The 24,062-nt window shown below is 40.0% G+C and overlaps 1 protein-coding gene across 1 annotated transcript in view; it reads left to right on the forward strand.

Annotated features, from left to right (window-relative positions):
* Positions 1–377: 377 nt before the first annotated feature.
* The window catches only part of DCC (DCC netrin 1 receptor), a 1,226,567-nt gene continuing 1,202,882 nt past the window's right edge, over positions 378–24,062 (forward strand). The window contains exon 1 of the mRNA XM_017951762.3: positions 378–1,111. Within this exon, the coding sequence (XP_017807251.1) occupies positions 1,021–1,111 (91 nt within the window). The 5' untranslated portion in view covers positions 378–1,020. The remainder of the gene's footprint in view (positions 1,112–24,062) is intronic.

The following is a 24,062-nucleotide window of genomic DNA, read 5'->3' on the forward strand; positions in this document are numbered from 1 at the left end:
ATATTTTAAATCATGCCAAGGGCAGAGAAGGAACTAAACATCCTGGCCATCTGCTCCGCCTTAAACGCCCGCCTAGGTTTTACAGTCAAATACAAATAATTTCCTGAAGGCTGAGTGTCAAACACAGTCGCTGCAAAACCTCCAGACGCTCAGGATGTTCGCAGGCTCCATTGACAAAAGTGACTTCCCACGCTTTGCCCACAGAGGGCATCCCTGCGCATTGATACGTAGACCAGGCGAATGCAGCTGCTGGAAGCCTCCTCCGTCCGCTCTTTTTTCCCTAAGCCATAGTCTCTGTGCCCCCACCCCCTTCCCGTGGAATCTTTGCCTGATCCAGTTCCTTTCCCTCCGGTCTCCACATTTTCCCTTCCAGCCCTCCACTTCTCCGGATCAATGTGTAGTACGGTTCCAACTCCCAGCTCGCACATCACTGGCGGACACCCCAGTAACAAGTGAGAGCGCTCCACCCCGCAGTCCCCCCACCCCGCCTCTCCTCCCTCGGTCCCCTCGGCTCTTGGAAGAAAAACCAGCAGCATCTCCAGCTCTCGCGCGGAATTGTCTCTTCAACTTTACCCAACCGACGACATGGAACCAGCCTCAACCTTTTAATGCACAGCCCGGCCACAGGATTGCCTTCCATCTCCTCTTGGTCCCTCCTGGATGTGGTTTATTGATGACTTGCGAGCCCCTCAGAGAGCTGTCTTCCCTCCTCTGGCTCCCTCCGTTTCCTTGAGTTAGTTTTCCAAGGTTTTACCGGGGCTCGGGATCTCTTGGACCGAATGGAACTTTTTGCTGCCTGCTTTTGCTGCTGATTCTGTCAGTGGACAAGGAAAAAGGCTTCGAAGGCAGCAGAGGCACAGGGGAGGTGGAGAAAGAGGTGGAGGAAGAGGACGAGGAGGAGGAGGAGGAAGCCGAAGGGGCTCGGCGCGTGTGTGTGCATGTGTGCATGCGTGTGTGAGTGCATGTGTGTGAGTGCTGTCGCTGCCCACGACCCCTGGCCCCGAAGGTGTTGGCTGAAATATGGAGAATAGTCTTGGATGTGTTTGGGTACCCAAGCTGGCTTTTGTACTCTTCGGAGCTTCCTTGCTCAGCGCGCATCTTCAAGTAACCGGTAAGTGGTTCTTTCCTTTCTTCTCGTCGCACCCCCTTCCGTACCCCACTTCTCTTCTCATCTCATTTGGCGAGTAGTAGAATTGGGGTGGGGGATAGCAAGAGATTTGGCGCTTGCGCTGCCCCCCCCCAATTTCCTCACCGATGATAAAAGATAGAAGTGTTATTTTCTTCCCTGGGGGCGGATGATGGTGGGGCTGGGTGCTAGGGGCACCCCTTCGCTGTTTTAAAATCCGATGCTTCACGCATTTTTGCTTCTGCAAATACTTGCGTTGGTTTGGAGAGCCGGCGGGCTGGGGCAGGTGGTGGGGATATCGTTGAAAGGAACTGGGTTGTATCCTTAAAGCCTCAGAAACCTACCAAGTGGGGAGGATTGGGGCAACAGGGGCAGGCAAGAAGGACGTGCAGGGGCTTTGAGGAAGTCTGCGCAGAATGTAGATGGTGGGGCTGAGTCGTTGGTATGTGAATACATCTCCTTTTGGTTTGGATTTTTGGACTTGGTGATTGAGAATCGGGAAAGGGACAGCTAATATGTTGTGGTACTTCCAAGGAGGGGATCCCGGTACTGAAGGAGGCACAGAGTTGCCAAGGAGGAGGGCGTGTTTAATTTTGTTTTATTTTTTAACGGTGAATGTAGTTTGCAAGCTGAGTCTCCATATAGCTCCAGGACACCTCCAAACTCCAAATGATTGATATTCCAGAGAACCGCCCCCCTGGCCCTGGCACTTGCCAAGCTCAGTTTCTAATTAAAAATGGCAAAACTGTTTGGGGATTGGATTGGGCTAGAGCAGGAGAAAGAGGCACCTGAAGGCTGATCAGGGCTGCTGTAATCTCCGAATACGGAGCTGGCGGCTTCGACGGCCAAAAGAATAGAAAAGAGTCAAATGACTTCTGATAAGGTCCACTTGTTTTGCGGGACCTCACCACAAGTGTCGATGGGCACTGGGGTACAGGGAGCGGGCCTGGCAAAGGAGAGGAGAGCGGCTGGCTGAGCATTCAGATCCCTTCGGAAACGACCTTTTTCCAAATCCAAAGGAAAAAGAGGCTCAGGCAGAGACCGGGCGTTGAGTAGGAGCTCCCCAGTTCGTGCCTGGGAAATTAATAGGGAATGGCACAGAAATCGGGCCAAGCCCCTAAGCTCCCTGGAGCCCGCAGCTCCGGCTTTCTCGTCTCTGCTAAGTGCTGCATGGCCAAGGGTTGCGAACGCGAGTGGAAAATGCGCCTCTCACGGTCGCGAAGGATTCAGTCAAGCGCCGAGGCAGCCCGAGGCTCCCCAAAGCCTGGCGCGGCCGCACGCAGGCAGGAATCTGCGCTTGCATTCGGACTCAGCTCCTCATCCTCCTTTGGCCCGAGACAGAGAGAGCAGGCAGGAGGGGTGTGTGTGTGTGTGTGTGTGTGTGTGTGTGTGTGTGTACGCGCGCTCGTGTGATGAGCGCGTACCCGCATCCACGCGCTTAGCCGCTGGTGCTCCCTCCCTCCCTCTCGGCTCTCGGGCCGGTCCCCTCCTCCCCCGGCTCTTCTCTCCCGGAGCTTTGTCCTCAACAATTACTCTCGCGAAAGGTGGGAGTGCGGGGTGGGGGGCGGGGGGAGCGCATCTCCGCAGTAATGAATAGATATCTGTTTTAAATTCCCTCCTCGAGACCCTAAAATGATAGAGGCTGCTGCGAGGAGGACCCTCCTTCTGCCCAGAAGATTGACCTGGGCTTTCTATGGCAGTTTGCCCACGGGAAAGGGGAAGTTCAAGGGGCATCCCTCACTGGGTAGAAAGTCTGCCTAACAGCAGGACTGCTGGCCTGAAAGGTGCTAGCTGAATGCACTGCATGAAGCAAGCTGTACAAAAATGAACAATGATGTCAATTACACGACAGTAGTTTAAAGCTATTTCTCAAGTGACTTTTGTCTGGCATAAGGTGGGGGTAGATTAATAGAGATAAATTTATGTACGTTTTATGAATGTCTAAATTAATTAAATATTCTCTTTTCACTTGTTTATGTTTCCTGTCCAGAGAGTCAGGGCCATGTTTAATTTTAATTTCCTCCTCAACAGACAGATCTATGCTTGAAAAAGCAGATGTAAAGAAGGGATACACACACACACATACACATGGGTTATGTTGGTGGATAGGCTAATGGATCTAAATCTTTAAACTTATCTACACTTCTAAATCCGTGTCTGTTATTTGCAAGTGAGTTGTGATGCAGTTTGCGCAGTTCGCAGGAAAGTGGATGGTGCACTTTTATGGTATTGCCAATTCACATCACTCTGGCCTTTGCTCATTAATCTGAGTATCACTTCTTTCTCTTAGTAATAATTTCCCCCATTTAGGAACATGGCAGGAAACTTACAATAAGAAAGCATAGTTCACTCTATAAAAGGACCAGTAGGAGGTGCCCTTAATAAGGCCAAGTGTCTAGTTTACTGGCAATGAGATTCCCATTCAGCAGGGTGTTTTAAAGACTTTATTGATTGGTAACAAAGGATTATGGAGACTATCACAATAGCACTGGGCCTTTTCTCACTTTCTAGGTAAAGTCTGAAGCTACTGTAGATTTGTATGAAACTGTGATTATTTAACAAAGGACAGCCCTGAACAGTGTCAGTGGAGAGTGAGGACTTGATGTTGGGGAAGGAGGATGGTGACTTTTTAGTTTACTTCTGTAAGATTTCATCTCCTTATATATTTGACATGAGCCACGGGTGCAGGAACCATATAAAGTCTCAGGGGATCTCAGGTAAGATAACAATTTTAGATGTTGGATGTTAATGAGTGAAAAATGAGGTATACATATTAATTAATTCTTCATCCATGTTTGGGTTCCATTGCATTGAAAAAAATCTGTGAGTGTTTAATGTAGTCTGGATATGCTGAAATGAGGCTGGTCGCTCTCCCTAGGCGACGACTTCTCATTCCCCCAACCAAAGCAGATCAGATGCCCCCATGTGGGTTTGCTTTTGAGTGGCAGGAGTACGGCAGAGCCTGAGGGCTCGGGGTAGGCTGGCCGTCCACTCCTCTCTGAGTGCCGCAGTATAAATCACCAGTGACCTGTCAGTGTCCATTTCCCCACACAGCAGCAGCTGCCCTCTGAGTTATAAAGCATGTGAAACAGCCACCATATATGTTATATGTGAATATATTAGGCTTAGTGCCTTTGCTTTAATGCTCTTAAAAGCTAGCCTGGCTTGAGATGCTGATAGGCATTTTTTTTTTTTCTGGGAAGAGATTTATAACTTCTCAGTGTATATGACTTAAATTTATTCTCTGGCAAGTTAACCTGTCAGCAAACTTCTTTATTGTTTTCATTGAAGAGGAAGAGCTTTAATCCTATCTAAATTCCTGAATGAAGCGCTGCTGAAAGTTTCTCCTGGAGTACAGGGTAGTTGCAGGCTGTAGTATGGTTTTCTAAACCAATGGGATGCTTGACAAGATGTATGGGGAGGTGATTTTTTGGTGGAGAGGCGGGGATATTTTTACTCGTTTTTAGAGAGGGAAGTTGTGATACTGCATCTTCTAAAGGAATTCCAGCAACTCCGTTATCTCAAAAGCGTCTTTAATGAGAGGAAATGTTTCTCACTTCCAGTTTCATAAATCTAACGGTCTGGGATTCTTCAAATGCATATGATATGCTCCTGGAATGTTTGCTGCTGCACGTAGTAGGGTCATCTAGTATGATCACTGCCATTTGGAAATGAGCCCTGATTTAAATTTTGACTTCCAGACAAAACACTTTACCTGGTGCCGCATGTTTAAAAGCAGTGCTGAAGTTTCTGAACAGAATATTTCTTGGCATGGGAGACTGTGCCCTAAGATTACATTTTAAAGTAAGTGTTCTTACTATGTTTGGAGAATTTGCCATCCTAAACTTTGCATATGAAACTTTTTCTTCTTGATTCTACCAGTAAAGACAACTCTATTCAAAAAGAATGTAGCTGTTTTAGGGTATTTCTTTAAAATTAATATTCAATGTCCACATCCACACACAAAGAAGAAGGAGGATTTCCACCCCCTCATACCTTCTCCTTCAAATATATGACTTTGGTGTGAAGTATGATAGCTCTAATCACATAAGGGCACTTGTGATTTCACTGGAGAATGAGTTCTTGCCTGATTACAGATCTTCCTACTTTCCATAGGAAGTTTCCGGCCCACACTGCTATCAGAAATTTGCACCAAATTGGGAACACATTGCTCTGTTTTGGTATTGTTACCCAGCTGTACATTTTTGAAGGATTAGTCTACCTGAGATGATAATCTCTTAGATGAACTATACACATAAATTTCAAGAAATCTTAGCTTTGCCTGAGGCCATAGAATAATGTCATAAACCCGCGAAATTACTTCATTAATTAAATAAAGATAAAAAGTCACTTGGTTCTGGAAAAGTACTGTACTCCTTAAGGAGGAATAGCAAATACTATGCACATTTACAATTCATAAAATGTAAACATCAAGTCTTTTCCCCCGTCTTTTTCCATTCCTTCCTTATAATGCTCTGGAGGAAAATTTAAGAGTTTCACGAGTTGTCACAACAGTTATGTCTTAAGGAATCATAGCTTGGAATCTCACTGACTCATGACTGATAGACACTCAATTAAATATCAACACAATGTCCAGTGAATTTTTCGGCAGCCTGCTGTGGGCTGCTTGCTTCTTTCCAGCTTGTTTCTAAGGAATCGAAACTCTCATTTCTACGAGGGGTGGCATCAATACTGCCTCCCTTGATGCAGCCCAAGAAAGCCTTTCTCACTCTGAAACCAAGGCTGGGACCCACAGGCACCATGTTTAACATGCTGTGTTACACTTTGCAAGGTCACGGAGATTTGCCTTAAAAATAAATTTTTAAGTGTTCATGCATGCTGCTTTTGGTGGAGAGTTAAACTGTACTTTAAATACAGCTAAATAGTGTTGTTTTCTTAAGAGACTCTAACCTGTGGCCTCTCGGCCAATATTATTGAAGTTCTAGTGCTCACAATCTTTAAGAAGACACAGGAGTGAGCTCTACAAGATAATAGGTTATGCCAACCTAGTTATGCTATTTTTTCTCAAAATGGTGTTACCAGGTTGGAATAATAGAACTTTAACATTTTTCAAAGTTACTACTTTTCAGATTAAAAAACATTACTTAGTAGTACCGTAGTATCATAGTATCAGTAGCATGGCACTGACCCAATGTATTTAAGATATTGTTCTTCAAAACAAGATTTCAAGGAAAGCCAAAGTTAAACTTGTCAAGAAGAAAGGATGAGCAATCCAGATTATTTTCCCTGCAGGCCAATAAAAAATGTGCAAGATAGAATTACAAGTTGCATACGCCAAATAAGTAATAGCAAAAAATAAAATGTAAATTATTATGCACCTTTATAATTGCAGCACTCAGGTAAACGAAACACAATTTAGTACCACACTTTCTTTCTCTCATTCCAGAATGTTAATTCCTTATCTTATGTTTCTCTGGTTTAACACCATACTAACATGGAGAAATACAGGGTGGCTGACTGATGATCAAAATTATTGTAGTGCTCCAAAGTTATTTGACAAATTTTAGCCTGAGGTTTAACAACTAAACCCGTTTAATTCAACTACTAAATAAAAGTGTTTTCTTTGGTAGTTTAGAAATACCTGAGCTTTGTCCCAATGATGTGGTTTAGAAATACATAATAATGTGTAAGATTGAATATGCCTTCTTTTTCAATATCGATGGGAATTTGCCAGTGGCAATACCAGTGCATATTGCTGTTTTATTAATAGTTCCAAACAACCATATTATTCGTAGCTTTCATTTCTTGGGGGGAAAAGTTCAAGTAGGAAACACACAAATCATTCCATATTTATTGATCATATTTTTAAGGTGATTCTTATGGCATGACTTGTGTAGGAATGTTTCTCTTTTCTAGTAAATTCCATGAGCCCAGTGCCTATGATCTACTTCTACTTCATGATATACTTTAGCTTAATTTCACTGATCCAAATTTTTTGACTTTTATCTTGCTCATTCATTTCACCATTGCCCTCCAGGGAGGAAGCCCCTTTAAGACCATTTGTGGTTATTATGATGAAACTTAACAGAGTATTTATTGCAATTTGGAGATTTCTTCCTGGTTCATCCTTTAAATATTGGTTCTTGCCTGAAGGTTACTCCTAAGAGTATCTAGGACAAACATGTTCCACTGAATTAACTGAATCTTTAGGATGTGATCTGATGAAAATACCAACTGGTTAGTGAGTTGTGTCCTGATAAGAGAGCTTGTCAAAACAACATTATTCTGGACCATCTACAATGTTCTTACATCTGCGTTTACATTTTTATGAGAGAAAAAAGGAGTTATGCAGTTAATATAAATGTTTTTAACTCAAATCACAACATTTTAAGATTTTACTTATTTTTCTATAGTCTTTTAGAAATATTTCTCCACTCACTTAGCTGCCTCTTTAAAAGTATGTAGAACATAATTTAACCTGTTCTTAATAGATACAATACATCACTATGACTTCATTATAGTATTATGTGATTTTATAGGGATAATTTTTGAAGGCATTGCATCATACAGAACTGTTTATTTTTCCCATCAATTGACCATGGACTATTACTCTTGTTGAGTTTCATCTCTGGGTATAAAATATATTTTGTCTACATCTTGTGTTCAGCTGAAACTCCTCCCTGTATAAAACTTCCTCAAAGCAGTTCTCTCTTTTAGTTTTGATGCTAAGACATAGGGAACTAAATTTTGTTGGGGTTGTGTTTAAAGTAGGAGAGGAGATTAGAAAACAGCAATTGAATCCTTCATTAGAGGAATATCTAATTAGTTTTAACTAATGATTCTGTAGCATCTGATATTAATTTGGATGTCATTTGTACTTTGTACAACGTATTTTTCCTTATTAAATGAGAATGTGGACTAGATCAATTCTAGTTACATTATTAGTTTCAACATTATATAATTTATTTAAATTATGAACTGTACTATATATATAGTGTTTGGTATAATTAATAATACAATTCATGAAAGTGATAACAATAATAATAATGTAATAATAACAAATACCCATGTACCCACTAGCAGTTTTCTGATTTTTGTATTAATCCCTTACCTTTTGTACAGTTTTTCCACATATGTATACATCTTTAACATGTTACTTTACTTTGGCTGTTCTTAATAGTAATAAAATAAATATCATGTATATATTCTCTGACTTACATTTTTGCTGAACGTTAAGTATTTGAGTTTCATCTATGTGGATTCATATTGCTGTATTTCAGTCACTTTCTCTGGTGTATAATACTTCATGATATTAATTAACCATAGCTTATTTAATCTACTCTTGATGGATTTTGAAATTCAGTTTTTTGCTATTGCTAGTAAAGTTGGCATGAACATTCTGGTGCAGGTCCACCAGCACAAATTTGCCACCATGTTTAAGGTACATACCTAGGAGTGGAATTGCTGAGTCATAGAAGGATATCTTTACTTCCAGGAGGCAAACACATGCTGCAGTTATTGAAATCCCCACCAGGGACAGATGAAAGCCTCTTTGCTTCATGCCTCTGTCAACACTTGGTATTTTCTATGCTTAATTTGCCCTCATCTGGTAACTTCTCATTGTGGGTTTAATTTGCATTCCCCTGATTGCTTATAAGTCTGAACATTTTTTCCATTAATTTGTTAGCTATCTGTGATTTCAGCAAGACAGTTCTATGATTCTGTTTCTTCAACTGAGCAATCATTTGCTTTTAGACATTAATATTATTGGTAGTTATTCTGTTTCTTCCACTAAGCAACCCTTTGCTTTTAGGCACAGATGTTATCAGTAGTCTAATGCTCAGGAAGTTGTCACCTGATACTATACCATGTTGACTCTGGCCCAGGATTTGTTTAAGCACCTTCCCAAAATGTACACTGATTTTGAGTTGAAAAGAGATTCTTAGTCACTGTAACATTATTGATTACCCAGAGCAAGTCCTGCCATGTTAGTATCCTGCCTTATCCTGTTTATTGTGTCTTTATAGAGAATCATTTACAGGGAAGCAGGATGCTGGGATGCCAGGCTTAATTTGAGGCTCATTCCATTATGAATCCCCTGAATATAATGGAACTAAAGGATAACTGAATCACAGAGTAGCAATGGTAGATACCAAATCTGAGTTAAAAATCTTAATATGATCATTTGAATTTGGGTATATTTCCAACATGGTAAAATACATAGGCCCAATATCATTGTTACATTTATGGCATATATGACTGTGGGTTTCAAACAAACACATGTGCTTTGTGCACCAGCCCCCACCCCAATTTTGTTTGGGTTTATAATTGTTTCGCCTGTTCCCATGGGACAGGCTAATGAAGACCCCTGAATGAAATAAAGCCTCAGATGTACTTGCAGAGGCCTCTATAGTGTATTGCCTTCTGTGCAGACTCATTAGAGATGTAAGCCAAGGCTGAGACATCTAAGCAAACCCTCTGCACCCAGAGTCCTCAATCCATTGTTCCTGCATCTTTTTTCAGCCTCATGGGATCCCAGAAGAATATAAATTAGAGAGAAAAATCTGCAAAGCTTTTCCTTTCATGTTTAATGTCTGGGCAGAGCTGTTCCCTGCAGGACAATTTCTGGTTATTTTCTCTGGTTTGAGGCATCTCCAGGGATGGTTTGGTGACTGTTTCCCTTGGGGAAGTTTTCAGCAGCATATCAGTCTTGCTGTTAAAAATTTATTTTACAATTCATCTGAGATAGTCCTGTTCTAAATGTTCTTCCCATCACTCTTGTCATCTGGCTTTTGATTCCTGCGTACCCCTTTCAGTGACACTGCCTCTTCTGGGCTGAAATGTGTTAAATAATTCGAGCTATAAATCACTCTTGCCTCCCTATTTGGTCTTTACTTAACCAGACTATAAATATTTAGTTCATTTGATTTTTCCTCATACCTCTCCAGAAGCTTAATCATGTTTAGTCTTCTTACTTTAACTCCCTCTAGTTTGTTTATATCTTTCTTGTAATCAAGAGGCCTAACTCTAATGTGCTCTTCTAAGTAAGTTATCCCAAGTCATACATTATAAAACATAAATTCAACATCATCTTTAGCTTATTGTACAGCCATAGACACACACATGGTCTCTCAAAATTTGTGTTATCAGTTTTCAGGTAGGACTATCCATGCCTGATAAAATCATTGAGATATTATAAGGACCAAATAAGACCAAGTATTCATTGAAGATAATATAGTAGTTACTGATCCTTTATCAAGGGTTACAAAGAGATGAATAAAAGGTTTAGATGTGTTTCTGCCCTGCAGGGGCTTTTCCTTCAGTGAAGGTGGCAGGCACACACAGAGGTAGGTAGGATACAAGGCAGAACAAAGTACTCACTAAAAAGGGACACAAACAGTTCTACTTTTCATGTGGTTCTTGTCATTGGTTCTGTTTATGTGATGGATTACGTTTATTGATTTGCGTATGTTGAACTAGCCTTTGCAGGGACATGGATGAAGCTGGAAACCATCATTCTCAGCAAACTAACACAGGAACAGAAAACCAAACACCGCATGTTCTCACTCATAAGTGGGAGTTGAACAGTGAGAATGCAGGGACACAGGGAGGGGAACATCATCACACACCGGGGCCTATCAGGGGGTGGGGGGCTAGGGGAGGGATAGCATTAGGAGAAATAAATGACAGGTTGATGGGTGCAGCAAAGCACCATGGCACATGAATACCTATGTAACAAATCTGCACTTTCTGCACATGTATTCCAGAACTTAAATATAAATTTTTAAAAACTCATAATATATTAATATAAATTAGCCAGATTGACTGACAGAGTCAATTCATTCATCCTTGTATCCTTAAATTGATTGGACCAAAAAAAAGGCAAGGGAGCTTAAAGAGTTGTCAATCATGTTTAAACCAAAGTATTGGTACGGTAAGAATGAGGATATTACGGTTTTGCCTACAGATCTGGTAGCCTGTTGCTATGAAAACATCCCCAGACTTTCATGACTCTTTCTTCTCATTTTTCTTGAATGTTCCAGGTGTTGTGTTAAGGTGGTAATGGAGCTTAGAGCCCAGTGAGATAAACATGCTAATCAAATACATATATTAACAAACCTACAATTCCAAATGAGATAAGGCTTTAAGAAAGAAAATACTGTAGGGGAGGGTCTCAGACAGTAGATCAAAGACAGCTTCCATGAGAAAGTGTGACTGAGTTTACACCTGAAGAATGAGTTAAGAAGGGGATGTTTGAGAGGGGCAAAGGAGAGAATATCAGATTTTAAAAAGTGAGCGCAAAGGCCCCACGGTGGGAGGAAAGGTCGTGAATTCCAAGATAGGTGTACCCAGGGCCACGAGAGCTAAACATAAAAATGGTTTAGCTAAGACTGGAGAAAACTTTGGGATTATCTCTCTCCAGTAGTAGCTACTTGTACTTGGTAGATAATGATTGAATAAATTCAAATGAGTTCTTATCAAGGATCTTTCCTAATCTCAGTACAATGATTCAAAAATTTCAGCAAACTACATAGGCCACTTTTTCCTTGATTTTTCTATTAGATGTGAATTTATGAACCTATCTGTCCTATATGTTTAGAGATACCTTATGAGGTGTTATGAACATATGTATGCAACTGAGAGAGGGAGTTTGAAAAGTGTAGAGAGCTAGAAAAGTCGAAATAATTATCATTTAACTTGGTAATAAGTCATTTCTCCTTTGAAAGCTATCACTGAACAGAAGGAAACAAAACTTCACCTTTTCTATAAAAATAGAATTGCCATGGACATTTCTTGTTCCTGTGGCCTCCTTCAAAATGTGTGCCTAAATGTGTTTAGTAAACAAAAAAGAAAAACTGAACCTAAATTTTTTGGAATTGTTACAGATTACTTTCTCGATATGATTCTTTTCTATGCATTTTGTCCCCATTATTATTTCTTAAAAATGTGAATGAGTGTTCTCTTTGCTTTCAGTTACAGCTCGTTTAGAAGTCATTGAGCTTGCAACCTTTCCATGTCACCAGGCCTTGAACTACTGTACCACTTGAATCAACCTACCATCTGCCACTGGATGTTGCAAAGATTGTTGCTACACAGTCCTGTGGTCTTTGGTCTTGATAAGAGAAGGCATAGCCTAGGGGAAAAAGCATCCCAGCTATTGGGTTTGATTGAGATCCTTAAACTCACTGGACCTCAACTTTCCCACCTGTAAAATGGACACAAAATCAACCTCTGCTTCCCAACTCTAAATTAGAGATAAAAATTACTCCAGTAATTAGCTATATAAAATATCTATTCCAATGCCTGACTTATAATAAGTATTTCATAAATGCTAGCTATTGTTAATATTATGTTAGTATGAGCTACATTTATTCTGAGATAATCCTTACAAATAGAAAATTTCACAGGCACAGGCCAGTCATTCTAGAACCCACCTCAATTTTATTGTTGTGATTTTAAAGACTTAAAAATAAATTAAGATAGTCAGACTCCAATGGCAATTTTGAAATCAATCATGTCATGGTTAGTGGGCCCTGGTCCCATGACTTTGCTTGATTTAGAGGCTCATAGGTCCAGCTAAGTTAGATCTGATACAGTGCAATACTGATCAAACTTGACAGCCTATAACACACTTCCTGTGGATTCTCCATCCAAAGCATCCTCCCCTATTAACTCTTCCCTGGTTGACCATGTCCATTTTCTACAGACCCATCATCTACTCAGCAGGTGCACCTAGAAGCTAATACTTGCTTGGTTAATGTGTAGTACTAGATATAATTGATCCTGAGGGTCTTCTCTGGGGAGGAGTGGCTCTCATCTTAATTCTGTGTCAATGCCCAGCCCTTCTTCATACCAATTAATTTAGAGTCTTGGAGATGGGGCCCAGGCACAAGTATTCTAAAATCTCCGATGGTGATTTCAACATGCAGTCATGTTTGAGAATCAGTGTCCTAGGGTCTTTCTACTCAAAGTGTGCAGTCCAGGAATCAAGGCATTTGTATCACCTGGGAGCCTATAAGAAATGCAAAAACCTCAGGCCGCACCCAGACATGCTCAATTAGAATCCCAAATGACTGAGGAACACTGCCTTAGATGATTGAAAGTGTCAGATAGGGAGGTGATCCTTGCCTCTATTCTTCACAATTGTAAGTGATCATCTAGTCAATGGGAAACTGCCCCTACTACACTAGTTTAGTCTTAGCTTGAAACATCTGTGGCATGCTTTGGCTTCAGGAGTTGGTCTTATAATGGCAAACTATGCCAACATCAAAGAGTCTTCTTGTTTGTGGTTTAGTGGCTAATATATTTCATGGAGACCATGACACATTTCATTTTCCTTGAGATTACAAGCACTTGAAAATGCTCTTTGTGTGTTCCATCTGCCTTTTCCCTTCTTTTCTCATCAATACTCAAGAAGGTACATTTTACAATGGTCTGCTGGTTTTCATTCTATATTTTTCCCTCCTTCAACTCTCTTTCCTCCTTAAAAATGCTCAGACCCAGGGAAAAAGAAAGACACTTGAAAGGGATATTGAGGCCCTGGGCCCTCCTCCTCCCTCTTTCCTCTGTGTCTCAAGTCTGATGCTGAGAGCACACACATGCTCAAAGTGAGACCCTGATGGGGGTGACCCCATACTGAACTTTGCCTTTTGATTGGGAATGGTCTTCAGGGCATGAAACAGACCAAGTGCTCGTTTGCCTGAGCCTCTGCAGCAGAGGAGAAGGGGTGTAACAGAGGTTTTTGAAGAAGAGTAAAGCTTTACAGGCAGAAAGCTCAGTTGAGGGTTTTGAAGCTTTTGCTCTCCACTGCCTGGCAGAGAGAACAGCTTTAACTGGCGTGCTCCAAATCAGAGTCTACAAGAAGAGAACGTGGGGGCTCAGCTGCGCAGATTGGATCAATTTGAATGAAAATCACTAGTGTTCCTCCTGGGGAGAGAGGTTTCTGCTTAGCTCCTGAACTGTAGGCCCTTCTCTGGTCCTGGTAGTAAATGAGTAGGGCTTTTGTGAAAGGTTATGTAAGGCTGCTGTTTTCTCTCCCTGCCTGGAGTAAAATTCTATTTATAGGGGGGTGAACTGCCTCTCAGCGAAACATGCATTTTATACACTATAGCTTAGGAAAGATAATTTAATAAATCTTTAAGACAAAATTAAGGAAAGAGAGAGAACAAAATCCTAGGCAGAGAGAGTGGGACATACAGCAAGTAATAGGAGAAAGAGAAAGCGTCATTGCTCTGGACTTAGTTACTGAAGTAGTGATTGAGTGACGGATCATTCTCATGTGCCTGGGACTGAGGAGTTTTACAGGAAGAAGGACTTTCAGTGCTAACAGTAGGACAGCCTCAGGTAAACTGGAATGGTTTGTCACCCCTAATTTGGTACCTATCATGGGGAGGGGAGTAGAAAGAACCCTGAAAGATTTTCAGCAGGGAAATGGCATTTTAGATAACACACTGTTAGCCCTATGAGGAAACAATTAGAGAACGGTAGCAAGACCTATTATGAGGGGATGTTCTAATAGCCCAGGAAAGATGAGTATCTGATTGGAGGTTTAGAAGCAACTTGTATATTAGCCATGATATCTAGGTCATGGAGACCTTACTCTCTAATCTTTTGGCAAAGTCAAACTTGATGTCCAAAACCAAAGGTTTTTTTTAACCAACTCCTTGGTCAAAGCACTGTCAGAGAACTCATTTTTGAATCAGGTTATCTTTTGGACATAATAGGATAATGTATTTATTGGAGAAGTCATGTCTAGTACTTCTGTGTTCCACTGTGTCTAGTACAGTGCTGAATACATATTAATTATTCAATAAATACTCATTACCAAATTGATTTTTATACAATGATTATTCTCAAATTTGCATGAAATCTGAAGTTTCTTTCTGCATGAGCTTCACAAAGTTCAGTTCAGCATATTATAAATTTCAGGGTTACTCAGTTTTTACTTACCAAGATGTTTATTCTGTTTTCTTTTTCTCTCTCCCCTTCTTTTGCCTGATTTTTCCTTTACATGCCATTATTAATAATTTTATTGGCAGCATTTCAGAGTGCTTGTGAGAAATTCAAAATTGAGGAAATTCTGGAAATAGCAAAATGTAAATGTATAAAGTCTATAGAATTTGCTATCTCTTTAAGCCCTGTTACAAATGCATATAGGGCATTTGTCAACTCGCATATATGAAAATGGAACAGGATAAAGTAGGTGAATAATTATTTCCTACATAATAATCCCAGGGATAGACTCTGTGTTTGCCTTCAGAGAACCGTTCCTGAAGACTTGGGTGAGTCAAAGCATTAAAGTGTTATTTTTGTAGAAGTCAGTAGAAGTCAAGACAAGATGATGGAGATTTTAAAAAAGCACATAGAATGAAAAGGACAAAATTTCTTGTGTTTCAAAGCACTAATCAGGCAGAAAAGGACCTCAGCAGGTGTTTGAGAAGACCCTTTTCTACTGATGAGGACTCGGGGGCCCAGAGAAGCTAGGAGAGTCTCTAAATCACAAATCTAAGAACAAGTTCCATGAAACATTATTATGCACACGTGGGTGCAAATCTTAGCTCTACCAAGATTTAGCTGTATGACTCTCGCTAAGATTCAGGGTCCTCATTTGTAAAATTTGGAAAGCCATTGCTGAATGGATGACATTTTTGAAAAACATTACACTCAAGGATTGTCACAGTCTTTGGCACATATCGAGCACTAAACTGTTTCTATTTTTATTTGTTCATTCAACAGATGTTTTTAAAGGTAATGTTTGATATATTTGTTAGCTCCTATGGTGCATTTAAACAACATATAAACACACTGCCTCTGTTGTTGTTAGTTAACAAAGTGGTTGGAGGAATAAGACTTAGGCAGTTTAAATGTGTAAGGAAAAAAAAAGATGAGCAGAATCACAAGGCAATGTATTATTGTATTATTAAGAACCAAATGAGTGAGAGGTGCAGTTAGAGGAGGGAAATAAAACATGATCAGAAAGCCTTCCAGAATGCAGAGGGATTTAGTTTGATAGGTAGGGTAATTGGAAGACCTTACCCACATGGGACCTGACCCTATGTGGACACTGTTCTTTACATGTTCAGGCTTTGGAAGACAAAAAAGAAAAATAAATGATGGTGGTACTTCACTGCAGAGGGCTGCTCAGCCCAGGCAGCAGATCTCTTCACCAGCAATGACTTCCCTGGTCACTAGCCTTTTCTCAAGCAGATTTATGATAAGGCTAGGAGAAAAAGGAAGAGAGATGTGACAAGATCATCTGAGAAGTAACTTTGGTGGCATACATAATGTAATTTTAAAATAAAGAGGCTTTACCTGTAGGGATTTTCCTAATAGTTTTAAGGAGCTCTCAGAAGCTCAGGGAAGGACAGATGCCATCACACACTGCATTTTGAACTTGGAAATCTAGTAGCTGAGAAAGCATATTTAGGCTCCTGCACTACTGAAATAAGTCTGTGCTGGAAATTAATGTTTTCATCTTTTTTTCTTTCAGCCCAGCTTCAAAATGTATAGAAAACTTTGGTTCAGGATGCCAAAACCCTGTATTACTAATGCATAAAGGATATTAGCTAGTTCATCAAAGATCTTCTGTACATTTTGCAGCCAAAGGGCAGGTAGCTCAGCTCAAAATTTGCAACTTAAATAGCTCTTCTTTTGTTCTTTCTTCCAAAGTACACAGTCATATGAGGTTATGATAATTAATAATTGACAAATTATTATGATATTGTTCCATGCTTATCTGAGACTTTCTGTCTTCCAATGGCTTTTGAATCTTTTATCTATATTCATCTCTCAATACCTCTATTAAGAAGACAAAATGGCTAATTTATCTCATATGGGTTTTTTGTGAGGTTATGAGACTTGTGGCCAGTTATTTGTTTAAGATCACACAGAAGTTACCTGTTCTGGATGGAAAACCTAAATCTTTTTTTTTTTTTTTTTTTTTGAGTCAGAGTCTCACTCTGTACCGAGGCTGGAGTGCAGTGATGTGATTTTAGCTCACTACAACCTCTGCCTCCTGGGTTCAAGCAATTCTCCTGCCTCAGCCTCCTGAGTAGCTGGGATTACAGGCACCTCCCACCACATCCGGCTAATTTTTTGTATTTTTAGTAGAGACAGGGTTTCGCCATATTGGCCAGGCTGCTCTTGAACTCCTGATGTCAGGTGAAATGTCCACCTCAGCCTCCCAAAGTGCTGGAATTATAGGTGTGAGCCACTGCTTCCGAATCTGGCTTAACCCTTGTACTCACCAGTACATACTGGACACTTTCCAAAAGCAGGACATTCCATTCTTTTGTTCCCCTAAAATGCATGTACTAAAAAATGCCACCTAACACTCAGATCTTGATTTCTAATACCATTCTCCGATAAAAGAAACCAGAGTTCCTCAGGGAAATAGCTGCTTCTGGGACTTATGCAGAAAATATACAAGATAAGGCTGGAGCATCTTGGAGTGCCAGAAAGGAAGAAATTCTTGAAAAAAATGAAAAACCCACAACGATAGAGTATGTCAAAGGGACACAGAACCTAACTGAAAGAGCTCTCAATGGTCAAAGCTGCAACAATTTGAGCAAGAAAATCAGTCAACTAGTTTCCTATTATAACCCAAAATATAAAATAAATATCCATGAGTACATACTGATATAAATAAATAATTGAATAAATAAAGGGAAGAGACTTAGATAAATCCCCTATGCAGAAGAATTGCAAATATATATATTCCACTCTCAAAGAGTGGATAGAGTACAACCCATATTCTTTTAAGTGTGGGCTGTGCTTAGTGACTTCCTTCCGAAGAGTACAGTATATAAGGGGGAGGGGAGGAAGTTAACTACAGTAGAAAAATCAGCCGAGGTAGGCAGATCATGAGGTCAGGAGATCGAGACCATCCTGGCTAACATGGTGAAACCCTGTCTCTACTAAAAATACAAAAATAAAAAATTAGCTGGGCGTGGTGGCGGGTGCCTGTAGTCCCAGCTACTTGGGAGGCTGAGGCAGGAGAATGGTGTGAACTCGTGAGGCAGAGCTTGCAGTAAGCCGAGATCGCCCCACTGCACTCCAGCCTGGGCAATAGAGCGAGACTCCCTCTCAAAAAAAAAAAAAAAATCTGACAAATGCTACCTCAACCAGGTGATCAAGGTCATCAGCAGCAGTAGTGATAAGTCATGTTGATAGCATGTACCCCCTGATATGATGTGATGAGGATGGCATTTTACTTCTGTGATCTTCCTTTTCCAAATCCGTAACCCCAGTCTTACAATGAGAAAAAGAATAGACAAACCCCGTTTGAGATTCTACAAACACCTGACCGTATTCCTCAAAATGATCTAAGTCTTCAAAATTAAAGAAAGTGTGTGAAACTGTCAGAAGAGGATACTAAGGAGGCTTAGGACAAATTGTGATGTGTTATCCTTGGTGGGATCCAGGAGCAGAAAAAGGACTTCAGGAAAAAATGAAATACATTCTAAAGTATGGACATTAGTTAATAATAATGTATCAATATTGATTCACTGATTTTTATAAATGTGCCATGTTAGTGTAAATTGTTAATAATGCGGAAACTTGGTGTGGGGTAAATCAGAACTTTGTACACTCTTCACCATGTATCTGTCAATCTAAAACAGCTCTAAAAAAAAAAAGTTTAACTGTAAAAAGTACGCTCATGTTTGATAAGAGTGGGACACCAAGCAGAGCACTGATTCCACTAAACTTGTGTTTTCCTCTTTAAGGATCAGAATGGCACTCTTGTATGGTTATTCTGAGAATTACAGACGATGTTTCAGTAACCCTTAGTATCCCTGCATGTTTCTCAAAGTGTGATCACATCAACATCACTTGTGGGTGTTTTAAAATACAAATATGCTGGCTTTGCCTCATACCTCCAGAATCAGAGTCCCTGGATGGACAATGAGGGGATAGGAAACAGCACTTTTAACAAGCTCTCTAGGTGATTCTTATATACACTTCACTTGAAAACCACTTGGCTGTACATTGTCCCTAAAAATTAATAATGGTGGCTCTCTACTTATTGAGAGAGTCTTTGAGCTCAGGGGATGATCTGGACTCAGGTGAACTTGGGTTTAGATCCCAGGCCTACAACTTTCTAATTGAGAGAACAAGGACAAGATATTCCACCTCTTTTGTGCCTTTGTTTCTTCATCTGTAAAGTACGAAAACAACACTTAATTCAGAGAGTACTTATAAAATCATTTCAGAAAAGTCATGTAAATTATTTACCATAGTACCATATTTACCATATCACCACTGCTCAACAGGCAGTGAGCACTAACATGACTCTACTGGTGTTCTATTAGCCCGGCTATATAAATCAACATGAACATAACCAAAATTACTTCTCATTGTTACTGATACTCTCCACCCTCTAAAACTAGTCTTTGGCATCCTGCAATGCTTTCCTTACATATTTCTAGGAGTCCTAAGAGCTATGTCATAAACCAGTTATCTTCTGCTAGGCACCTTCACATGTCTGGAAGTCTGGTATGCTTGCTGGCTTTCATGTCTCCAGGCAGCCACTCTCTCTTGCCTCCTGCCAGCCATCCTGCTCCTCTGGTAGATTGCTGCTGCAGCATCAGTGCTCTAGCACATTTCCAGTGCCCAAGCATCATTACTAAGTCTACTGACAAGAGTGTCCCAACGCTGATTCTCTCCCTGTTAAACTCTATCATACTGCTTGTGTCTTCTGTTTTATAAAATCCTCCATGACAACAATTCATTTAACTAGGGTCTGTAACTTTTCTCTCCATACGACTTAGATTCAGTAGGAAAAGGGCTGATCTGGGGACAGTTGTTGCATTTCCTATTCCCTGTCTTTAGCCTTTCTGTCTCCAAGCCACCAATGGAACTTCTTCCTTAAGTAGTATTTAAATCTCCCCTACATAAATGAGTTACTGCAGAGAGATGTCTACATTTTTAGAATATACACCCTAGTCTGTTTCATTGGAATTGAGGTACACATGTGGTACAAAAATGTAGAATAATAATAATGGCTAATATTTGTGAAATTGTATGGTTTGAAGTGATATGGTAGATATTGCTTATGAAATATTTATTGCCCACCCATTTTTGTATTTAATACAGAAGAATATCCCATTTTAAGTAGCAATGTGCCAGCTCGAAGACTTGATTTATCAGACTCCCTTGCAGCTAGGGATAGTCAGGTGACAAGTTCTGGTGATTGGCAAGGTAATCAGGACACTCCCGGGGATTTCAGAGTAAGCTTACTCTCCTGTCCTAATCACCACCCCCTTCCTCCTTGTTGTTTCCTTCTTTCTCTGGAAAGTAGGAATGATGCCTGAAATTGAAGTAGTCATCCTGTGTTACATCATCTATTATGAACAATAAGAAGGAAATGAGGAGAAGCTTGAGTCCATGGTGACTTCCTTGGGGTGGCTATACTATCTTGGGGTTGTTTCTTTCTAGACTTCTTGTTATGCTACAAAGTAAACCTCTGTTTGATTTTAAAACACTGTAGTGCGGTTTCAGTCACAGGCAATACTCAGTTCGAATTGCTGTATGTTCCCATATTATTTTTTCCTCACAGTTAAACAGTGAGAGAGGAACTAATATTGTGTCCTTTTACAGACAGGAAAAGTGAGACACCAAAAAGTTGGCCAATGTTTTCCGTGCCTCCATGCTAGTAAATTGCAAACTTAAGATTTAAATCCTGCTCCATAGCACATGTCCTTAATTAAGTCTATGCTATAATTCCTAGATAAATAGATGTTGTAGCTATTACACTATTGTTGTTATTTTTATTATTGTGGGTAATTATTACACTATTGCTTTTTATTTTTTTGCAAGTCACATTAACTCCTGCAATGTTGTTTTATTTTTGTTATTGTTATTCTCCTCTCTAAATGAGGGATCTTTTTCTGTGAACCATTTATTATTTAGACACTTCTAGATTATTGAGTATATAAATAAAAATTCAATTTTCTGTTAATCATTTTCAAATGTCACAGTTTTCACTAACAAGTTACAAGACAGCTTCATGCACTTTAATTTCCTCTGAAGAAGAAATCCACTGCCACCTTATAAAAGACTAACATCCCAAATACAGCTTTAGAATGCTAATGCCTTACCTTAACAAGCCAACTGAACTCTGTGATTCACATATGTGCTGCAATTTCTCTCCCATTGTAGTATAAGGGAATTTCACACAGTTTTGATGTATTGTGTAAATTAGGCCAACAAAGTGCTGTGCTATGTCTTCATTAAAATAGGAGACGGTAATAATGCAACCATGTAGCATGGTCTTGCAGGCTTTGAGTTATGAACATTCAATAGTGTCTCCTTACTTGTGCTTAAGTTGGCATTTGTAAGTAGCATATAATCAATTAATCAATAACCCAATTTTCTCTTAAAGAGATGGTGCATCATTTAAAAATATCAGAAACTGTTGTGTGATTTTATGAAAAGAGCCATTTCAGCAAAGAAACTTGTTTTAAAAACAGTGAAAGTCTTTTCTGGGGAGGACAATTTTGCTTATCTAAGCCAAAAGTGAAATTGGATACAAATGTTTAGTTCTTGAATCGTTTTATTGTTTGGCAACTATTGGAAAGAAAAGGACCAGTTTGGGACTGCTGGTAAGAATGCATTGTTTTTGCTCATGATTGGAGGTGTGTAAGTGGACCCATCTATGAATGCACAGTAAAAGTCAACTAATCCTCAAACTTCCAGTTTTAAACTCATCTATTCTATCCTATTACTTACCAGTTTTAGAGTATGCTAAGTTGCCTAATTTGTCTCACATGAGGTCACAGCAGCACCAAGTGATGCTTTCAGGGTGATGAAGCTGACAGTCACGTTGAGACAAAAACCTGGCCTTCTCAAACTTTAATATATATTTCTATCCTTATCTTTGTTATAATTTCTACCTAAAAAGACATATATGCTTATTATAAATATTCAAATATTACATAAATGTGTGAGTTTGAAAAGGAAATTGTTCCATAATCCCATCACTTCATAGTAAACCACAATTTATTTGTTTTGTTCAGTCTTTTTTGTCTCTTTCTCTACCTGCCGCACAATTACTGTGAAATTTGTGGAAAGTTAATGTTTATTTTTTCATTGCATTAAGATACTGAGTTGTGTTTTCTTTCTACCAAATAAGTAAAAAGGACTATCGTGGGAAAAAACCCTCAAATATTTGCTTTGTTATTTAGACAACAAGACATAACTAAGATGAAAATGGTCTCTATAAAAGAGATCACCTTTCACGAGAGGCACGTGCTAGGCATGCCTGTCTTCTAAAAACATTAGTTCCAATACCTCCAAAATGTTCAACTGCTCTCTTGAACCTTGCCTCTAAAGTGCAACCTGTGGGCCAGCCAACCTCCATATCACATGACAGCATATTAGAAATGCAGAAACTCAGGCTTCATCCAAAATTTACTGAATTCAAATCTACATTTTAACAAGATCCCCAGGTGATGGGTATGCAAGTCAAAGTTTGAGACATATCATTCTAGTAATAGCATGTTTCCTACTCAAATTGCTACCATATTCTAAGAGCTGTGAGTTACTCATGAATTAGCAATGATGTGCAGGGAAGGAACCAGTATCACCACAGCTCATTCACGTGGCTTCTAAATTTCCTCCAAAGGTGTGAGTGTTGTGCTCATTAAACAGTGTCAAGACCAGAATAACTGTCCAAGGGCTGGATCACATCTATTCTCTACGTTTAGGTCATGGCACACATTCTCATCCATACCTCTGAAGTCCCAAGGCACTAAAGACCACATTGATTGGAATAATTGTGTGTTCTATTCGAGTAACTGGTTGTTAATTATGCATGGCTTGATGTTATTTTGCTAATTCATATACACCAAATGAACCATGAGTTGCTTGAAGGAAAAGACCAGTCCCTGAGCTCCTTTCTTCAAGGATGGCAGTCCTGTTTCCAGACATCTGGCCATTCCCATGAATGAGTGAATGATGGTTATCAGGTATGTTAGCTCCATTTATCCAACCACTTGTGCTTTCCACAGATCCAGATTTGACGGTTATGTCCCCCACCTGGAGCTGGGAAGTCATAGGACTTACTTGATAAACAGTCAACTTCTTTCTTGAATTTATGCCAAGACCTCATATATCTATCTCTTTATGCCCTATGACCACCAGCATTGGTTGGTGGCCCAGTTAGAAACAAGAAGATCAGGTATAAGTGTAGGACCTGTCCAATTTGCATCAAGTAATCTTTCATCAGTTCTTAAGGTGAAGATAAGGGAGGGTTATAGCACAATTCCTGAACGCTATAATAGATTCACATTAGTCTATGTCTTAGACCTGATACGTCTCTTGATCTTTGATTCTGCCCTTAGTCTTCTAAAATCTATGATTGAGTTTCTGTTTTGGGTTATTAACTCCTCAAACCAAGAATATCAGAGGAACCTTAAAAAATAGAACTTTGGAATCGTAAATATTGAAGAAGAAAAGCTGAATCATCTCCCTATAGGCAGGTTGAGAGTGGGAGCAGAATCAAACAAAACTTCTCTTTTTTCTTTTAGCCCCCCCCCCCACCCCACTCCCCTCCTCCTGCCATAAACCTAAAGAGCATTTACTTACTTGGGCTGCATTATAAACATCCATCCTCCTTCCTTCCTTCCAATATGCCTTCCTTCCTCCATTTTGATTGGTGAGTAACTATGCCAATCAGCTCCTAAAAGTCCTAAGATATCAACATTGGCTTTTTTCTTAGTGACTTTGGAGGGCCAGATATACTCTCACCCAGTCCTGGGACACCCTGACACCCTTTAGCTCTTTAGTCTGCCATCTACACTGCACAACATGGCGCCCATAACCCAGGTGCCTTCTGTGCTTCTCTGGCTCCCTGAGACTGATGCCTAAGCAGGTTGGTGTTCCTTGAGTCACCCTCTCATGGTCATCAGTGAAAACTGCAGCTCCAAAAGAAGGCGAAGTCAGGAGTCTCCACCACACTGATGCTTAAATATGT

The sequence above is a fragment of the Papio anubis genome, chromosome 19, assembly GCF_008728515.1.
Source record: "Papio anubis isolate 15944 chromosome 19, Panubis1.0, whole genome shotgun sequence".
Classification (NCBI taxonomy): Eukaryota; Metazoa; Chordata; class Mammalia; order Primates; family Cercopithecidae; genus Papio; species Papio anubis.